Genomic DNA, 8777 nt, shown 5'->3' with positions numbered 1-8777 from the left:
AACATGAGTGTCATCGGTTTTCTCTCTGCCATTATTTTCTGATTTTACTTAATTACAAGTCTAGAGCTTTGGGGTTCAATAGCCCCTCAGGCTCAGCTCTAAATGAGTGTACATCCATAACCATGAAGGGGGAGGAACTTGATCTGATTAAATTAAAGTATGTTAATCAGGTTTGATATGAGATGTTTTGATCTCTGAAAGCTTCATCTGTTGGCTTCTCATAGAAATAAACTTAACACACATTTTTAAATATTTTTATAACTATTGGCATGATAGTTAATATTTGACTGTATTCATGGAAGATGAAATATTTTTCCCATAATTTTGATGAACTTCTAGTTCATACTTCATACTTATGATAGTTATTTTTCAGTCTGTTGTTGTACCTTTAGTTTGTTTGATCTATTGATTTTCTTCTCTTTTTACTTTGTAGTTTTTTCTAAATTGTTTCATTAAAAATATGTTCTCTTGCTGTTGCCCAATGATGTGGATTATCCATGTAGTTGATCCACCTTGTAATAAGGCTTTGTTGTTTTCACTCAGTAGTTTTCTCTTATTTAATATGCATATAATTTTTTTCAGGATATGCTAAGGGCCGATTCTTCACTAAGACGCTCACATGACGAAGTTGCGCTTTTAGATACTTATGCATTAGTACGACCAAACCTGGTGAGTAAGATGATTTGAAGTGTAATGAATGACATTGTAATTTGGTGGATGTGGTGGTTCTGATTTATTGCTCTATAACTATGTCTGATTGTTAAAGAATTCAAAAGATTCAATGATGAGTACGTGAAAAACTTAATGACCAACAATAAGCAAGAGTTAAATGGCCAACATTTTAAAAACGTGATCCATCCATTCATTTGTGAATAAAAGTAGCATTAGATAAACAGTACCATACAAAAATATAGCAAAGTGAATAAAAAAAAAAAAAACAGTTTGTTGAGCTTTTAATTAGTATGAAATTTTGCAGACTTAATCTATTTTGTTTTAACAGTTGGATTGATAAAGTTTGTTTTTAAAAAAAAAGTGATTAATGGTGTAATTTTACAAAGTTTAATTGATTCTATTCCATATGTGTGTGTCTGTATTTGGGCGTCGAGGTGTAATAAAATATCCTGTCCTTATCATGCAATTTTATTGAGAGTAAGTTAGATTATGATTAGGTTCATTTCCAGACTCTTCTATCTAACCCTATAACAGCAGTGTACCTTCTATTTTTTTTGGATTTTATGATCTTGTTTCACGGTTCTGTTGTTAGATATTACGTGTTTATATTTTTCTGCTTTTTCATGTGTGTTTTTACTCTTAGGTCATTGGATCTGGAAAGAAGAATCGAAAGGAGGGCCTACACACCAGATGATCAAAGTGATGGCACATATCAGTGCTCACAGTGTGGTAATAAGAATATAGCGTCTGATCTGTAATAATGTCCCTTGGACGATGCAATCTATGTAGCACAACATTTCCCCCATCAATCTCCTTAGTTTGCATTGCTAATTATTCATGGTGTTCAATTATCAGTTTTGCTGTCCATCATAAGAATATCATGCTTGTAGTCTTTGCTGACCTGCATAAAAGAGATTCTATTATTTTCTTTTGTGCTACTGCTCTGCATGGAATTATGATTCTTTCTTTATGTGTAGTTAGCAAATGCTCTAGTAATGTCGTTAATTTGTACTTACAATTCAACGAATCTTACGGTTTGGTAGGTAGGAAAGAAATAGGATGAATGGAAGTAAGCCTGTTTGGTTTAAGAGAAATAGGAATAAAAAAAAGTATTTTTAAAATTGATTTGAGTTAAAGAAATCCATTATGAAAAACTGATAATCTGATTATGGACCATTCGTAATCGATTAGTCGATTACCATTGGAAAACGGATGATTTTACTTAAAATCAACCATTGATACTCAATTATTAGTGACGGGAAACAAGTTTATTGTTGAATTTCTGCGCAAATAAGTGGAGAAATTAAAAGGTGTGGGACCCACCCCTTTTTATTTCTCTCCTCCCCTATTTCCCCTCTAATATACTAATAATTACTAATTAGCAATTAATAGGTATCTTAAGAAATGAAACAAGTGTTCTAGGAGCAGCTAGAGCCGAGACATCAGCTAAAGATGACAAATCATAATCATAATGAACATGGAAGGCTCACGTGGAGATGAAAACGAAAGAGGTGGGACTTAGGAGTATCACGTGGGGCTTTTCTTTACTCCTAAGTTAACCTTCTGGAACACTTACTGATGCACTTTATTTGGCAAGTCCATATATATAATGAACATAGTACACTAATTCAAACATACTCATATAAAATTTGTTAAAAACTACAAATATTTTCAAACTCGCCAACTTTAGTAGCGAATTTTGTGTTAATGTGATAAATAAAAAAAGAACTATTTTCAAATTGACCACTTTTGAATAGTTAATTTGTAATTTTGTATCAAGTTGGTCAATCAGCCCTTCCTCTAGAATGTGTTTTGTTTTAACAAGTTAGCACTTTGCGATGAAGCAGTTGAACGTGACTGTAACAAATTGTTGTGTTCTTTTTGTTTATGTAAGTAAAGGATAAAATTGTTGTGATTCACACGATAAAACAAACAAACAAACACACACATATTCTGTTATGTGCTGTGTCTGCTGCTGCTCCTGGAGGCTGCACCCTTCACCAAACTCTTCTCTTTTCTCTTCAATCCCACACAACACACGCCCTTCTCATTCTTTTTTCAGTTCACTTCTGATATTTAAGGTGGTTGCAGGACACATGCATAACCATTCATTCATAAAAAAATGGTTAACGATTCACGATTGTATCCATCGTCACACTCTATCCTACGTGTAAATAATAATTTATTTTATTCTACTTATCATTTAAGATTATACACTTTAAAAAAAAAAAAAAAAAAAAAACAACTGAGTTAGACCGTTTCGTTGTTATCATAGACTAGTTCAAATTTCAATTCTAATTCGAGAATAACACTAAAAATACTTATATATAAATCTACATCTAAATTTTATCATTTAAAAAATAATTAATCATATTAAATTTGATGATATAACAATCTTATTTAATTCGAATCAATGACTAACTATATATATAGTATGGTGGTAAGTTGTAACTATACATTTATTATTTATTAGTTTTTTAATTGCAAAAGGGCTCGTATCATTTTATTAATAAGTTTGCAAATTAAACTAGTATAAAATAGAGACCTTCTTGCAAGAAAATGAGCGACTTGATTTGTTTTTTCTGCTGACCAAACTCATTGAAGAGTATTTTTTTTTATAAGATTAAGATGATGTTTAGAAGAAGTCAAAAAGAGCCCTAGTTCAGAAGTGTTCTGTTACTGGAATGGAGCAAATCCTACACGTACGTGCTTGCAGTCAATTTCGAAGATGCATGACATTGCTGAGAGACCTTCATCGACGATCCAAAGTGATGGCAACTAGCATGGCTGATGCTTCAATTCGATCTCTGCTAGGGCTGCGCCTACATGAACTGAAGATCTAGCAGTAATGAGTTCACCTTCTTAGTTCCTGAGGACCGCACCCATACTATAAAGCCTCTCCTCTTTAAAAACTAAAGCGTCAATATTACATTTCAGTGGGATAGTTCAAATTATGACGATTTGATCTCCACTGTAAAATAACATCTTTTGCAGCCGGAAATTTAAAGTGAGTTAAATGATTAAAAAGAAAAAACACGAAAATTGACACTCTAACAAATTGACATTTATTGATAAAAAAAAATAAATTTCGCGGTCCCTAAAGACAGGCTTTTTCATATTCTCCCATGTTTTCTCATTTCGCCTTCTCCATATACACCAAAAAGCGGATACAAAATTAACTTGTTTGTCAAAGTTGGTTTAGTTTTCTCATATTGATGTATGTATTCCCTTGATTGTATTAGATCCATGTTTATTGTGCAGTGGATGTATAATTCTGCCATTCTTCTATTCAAGTTGACGTATCCCTTATACTCTCGTTAAAAATGTTTGCTTATAAAAAAAATTGAAAGAAATTATAAGGTTAGACTTTTACATGTAATCATTATAATAAAAATTGAATTTTGTTGTGTTCAAAAACCCAAGTTCGCATTATATCCTTTAATGTGTAATTTTATAACATTAAAGATTTGCTTATTATACCAAAAACAAGTGCTTAAAATTAAACGAGTGAGAAATTTATTGTAGATCTTTACTAGCAACACTTCCTCTATTGAGCATGTCAAATAAAAATAAACATATTTAAATGTGTGTGCAACATTAAAAAAATTTATAATTTATACAGTCGCGATCAAGACAGAAAAATTTATTAAAACTATTAAGACGAAGATTCTATCTGTATTGCTTTATGTCTTCCCCATAAACAACTAAAGAAATTAATGTGCCAGGGCAAAGAAGAAACCCTTACACAATTAACATGCCCATGACAGTACGTGTATTAAAACGAAAACACCAAATTTCGTACGCCAAAATCGTACAATTAATATATATATATATATATATATATATATATATATATATATATATATATATATATATCTCATGATAAGCACTTGTAATTGACATAACATTTAAAATAAAATGAAGTTTTTCAACAATTCATGATTGAAACCAAAATCATCTGAAAATTTCTAAAAAATGTAATTAAAGACACCACCTTATTAAGCCTCAGTTGTAAACCTCAAATATTCATATTCTTGGCCTTACAAAAATGGACACACATCATTGTTACTAATAGGTGGAGTAACTATAGTAGCAGTAACAAAACCCTTAGCTTTGCAGCAACAAGTTGGGTTAATTTGCATTCCTACATTGCACCACAGGCACACACACATTGATTCACTAATTAACATTCCCATTTGTTGTTGACAAAACATGCACTTCTTGTTGCTCTTGTGGTTTCAACCATTATTCAGGGTTTCACGGAAGCAGCATCTTCATGAGGCTGAGAGGGTGGAGCAATGGAAAGCTCCAAGTTGACTTGAGGAGAAGCTTCCTCTATGGTAACACCACTGCTGCTATTTGAGTCTGCACCACCATCAGCTGAATAATCATCATCGGCGCTAATATGCACCTTTGAATTGAGAAAGACATTAAAATAATAGATGCGGGGGATGGTGCTTGTGGTGGTGGCCATAGAATTATTTGGTGGAGTACTTGTGGTGTTGGTGTCTTCCTTGAATGGTTTATGGGTTACAGGATCGATTCCTAGGGCATAGAGGTAACGCTTGAGGTGGCTTTTCCAGTAGTTCTTGATCTCGTTATCTGTTCTTCCGGGTAAACTTGTAGCTATTTGAGACCATCTGGGAAATCATAATGATTAACGACATGCACAAAAACATCATCAACCCATTTCAGAATTTCTCTTTGAAAATCTTAATTAAGTAGAAGAATCATATATATAATTAAAATCATTTAATGGAGAGTGTCACTCTTAATCTAACTCAAACATTGCTCGGTTAATTTACACTAGTTTTTCAATTAAAATTAGAGTAACTCAAGTCATGAACACTAAATTCTTGCACATACCAAAATAGCTTTTGAAAATCTACACCCATATATACAAGTCTTTCGGAAATTATTATTGTCAACTTTAATTTCTCGCAGAATTAATAAAATTAAACAAATATTTAGTAGACACTTAGTATTATATGATGTGAATGTGACAGTACAGAGAACTTAATTGGTTTGTGTTCATACTTGTTTCCAAGTAAGCTATGGAGGTGAATGATGAGGTTACTTTCTTCTTCGGTAAAGTTCCCTTTCTTGAGATCGGGTCTCAGGTAATTCGTCCATCTGAGTCTGCAACTTTTGCCACATCGAAGCAAGCCTGTGCACACAATCAATTCATTAGTTAATTAGAACTATATATAGATACATATATTTGTTCATGAAAGGTACATTCAAAATTGACCTAGCTATTAAAAAATTGACCTGGCTATTTAGTGAGAGAATTCAAGACAAAACCTGGATGCACTTTCATAGGTGTTTTTGGAGCTTTTTTCATCAGAATTGAAGTTTTATCATAGTAATCTACACTGATCTAGTCTATGTAAACTTTAATTTACAACATAGTCGTCAAAATGAAATTTTAATTCTGATCAAAGAACAATACAAAAGTATAATTCTAATTAAAATCTAAAACTCCAATACCTGCTGCTTTGGGAATGGATTTCCAATTGCCTTGGCCATGAAGGTTGATGTAGTTGATGAGGAGTTCATCTTCCTCTTTGGACCAAGGTCCCTTTTTGTTTATTTGCTCTTTATCAGAGCAAGGAGTTCTACCCATTGGGTGAGTGAGTGAGAGAGTGAGATTTGTGAGGAAAGAGAAAGAGGGAAGAACGAATATAAATAGGGGGTGTGATTGACTCCTTGGGGAACAACTTTAATTTTTTTCTCAAAATAACATATACTATTTGACCGAGTTGGTGAGAAAGAACAAGTAGTTACAATTAAGTTTGTGCTATAATGGGTAGGTAGCACCATTTTTTATGTCTTTCAACTTCTTTTTGCTACTCTCCCCAAATTTATTTATTTGCATTTCCAGCCGTGCTTTTTCTTTTATTCATACTTTCACATCCTCTGAAGGTTCTTAATTAATTTAAGGATTAAAAGAGTTATTAATTTTTTTAACCTATATACTTAATATTTTTAATTTTTATATATAAAATCACACCAGTTGTCAAGGGTCTGGTCTGTTCATTTTAAATTACTTTCCATCAAGATACATTAGTTTTCAATCAAAATTTATGATTTTCAGTAAATTAAATTTTTCACACAATGTCTTTAAAAAGGTTTGTTGTATATATTTTACTTTTAGGACTTTTTCTGTTTATTTTAGATTTTCACACGGCTCCACGCTCTACTGTGCTCATCGCAATGAACTCTGGTCAAATTGGTTTAAATGCCAACGAAGGTATCATGAACCAATTAAAGACATACTTATATAGCAATATTATAAAATAAAAAAAAAATCAAAGTAAACATACCACTAAATTGCTTTGAAAAACCGCCTAAGTTAATTTTTTTATCTGACTTAATAGTAACAATGATGAACTTAGAGCACTTTATCATTACAATTAGAGAAGATAGAGTTTTATTTTTTAATCATAAATAAATAGTGGACTGGTGAGTCTTTTCACCATCTCATTCAATATGTCATTTAATGCTCACTTACAAAAATGATTATTTATATTGATTTTATGATAAAATATTTAATTCATTTGACTCAAATATATTTATTCCATAAATGATTTTGTTTTGTTGTACAATTGTAACTGCATTTCTTACATTTATTTCATTTGACTAAAAGGGGTATTATTCCATACTTTAATAATTTCTTAATACTGACATATAATTTAAGAAGTAAAATATTAAACTAGTCTCTCATTTTTTGAGGTATTGTTAATTTGGCCTTTCAGATTTAAAAAATTTAAAATGATCATCGATTTTACATTTCCTTTGCCACGTTAATCTTTGTCATTAGTAATCTCTTAACATCGCGTTAATAAATGTGTGATGTGGCACGTTAAGTATCACCTGGACGCACACGTGAAACTTCCACATCAGTTTTTTCTACTTGCCACATAAGGAGGAACTAAATTGACATTAAAGGGACCAAAATGACATAATTTAGGTGATTATCTTTTTCCACAAAATGTTAAAACCCTAACGGCTACTTTAACATTCACGCTTTCATTCCATTTTTTCTCCTACTCATACTCTCATCCAATTCTTATTCTTCTCCTATTCATCTTTCTTCATCTTTGTAGTTCTTCTTCTATTATTTTGTGTTTTACCATGTCTACTTATTCAAGCACAAGGGAGAATGCCACATCAAACCGTTTTTGCTATTGTCATAGAAGAGCTACCATTCGAACAGCAAGGACGACAATAAATAATGGGAGACTATTTTATGTTTGTCCATTACCACAAGTAAGTAATGTTAATGGTGTTTTTTGTATTTTAATTTTTGTGCAAGATTGAACATGAGTATTTTGTCTTGTGCAGCAAGATGCAGATCAATATAATTTCTTTTTGTGAGTTAATGAAGACATTGATGTTGGTGCAACTGAAATAGGTAGAATAGAATCAATACTAGACTTTGGTCTAAAGTTGGAACTGGAGATTCTGCAAAGAGAAGTTAGGATGTTAACATATTGTTTAGTTGTAGGGTTTGTAGTGATGGTATTTTTAATTTTATCATGTAATCATAAGTAGAAAATGATGAGAGGAAATTCATCACGTTTTCAATTAGACTGAAAATTATTATGGATCAATTTGACACTATATACAAAAATTGGCTCTTCATTTTCCAATATAACATTTAAAATTATGTCATATTAGTCTCTATGACGTGACATTGCTTATTTCCCAATTACGCTTGCCACGTGTGCATCCAGGTGACACTTAACGTGCCACATCACATATTTACTAACGGTGTTAGGAGACTACTAACGACAGAAACTAACGTGACAAACGAAATATAAAGTCGATGATCATTTTGATATTTTTTAAATCTTAGGAACCAAAATTGACAACACCTCCAAAAGTGAGGGACTAATTTGATACTTTACTCATAATTTAAGATATTCCTAAAGCTAGTGACACATAAAATGAGAGAAAGGGGTATATTGTTAATATTTTCTTTATATATTTTTATCCAAATTTTGTTTCTTAAATAGTTTAAGATACTATAAAGATATTTAAGTATAAAAAAAATAATCAATTCACAATTTAATGGATTAAACTAAGATAATCTCAAATGT

General features: G+C 31.5%; 1 protein-coding gene across 1 annotated transcript; it reads right to left on the bottom strand.

Annotated features, from left to right (window-relative positions):
- Window positions 1–4835: 4835 nt before the first annotated feature.
- LOC100791004 (myb-related protein Zm38) lies at window positions 4836–6298 on the bottom strand. The gene is made up of 4 exons (XM_041017863.1): window positions 6163–6298; window positions 5710–5839; window positions 5152–5312; window positions 4836–5070 (listed from the first exon to the last, which is right to left on the bottom strand). Exons 1-4 carry the CDS (start codon window positions 6296–6298, stop codon window positions 4922–4924), a joined length of 576 nt encoding a protein of 191 aa, XP_040873797.1. The 3' UTR covers window positions 4836–4921.
- Window positions 6299–8777: the final 2479 nt, after the last annotated feature.

Source organism: Glycine max, chromosome 8 (genome assembly GCF_000004515.6).
Source record: "Glycine max cultivar Williams 82 chromosome 8, Glycine_max_v4.0, whole genome shotgun sequence".
NCBI lineage: Eukaryota > Viridiplantae > Streptophyta > Magnoliopsida > Fabales > Fabaceae > Glycine > Glycine max.
This window is presented reverse-complemented; position numbering and strand designations above follow the sequence as displayed.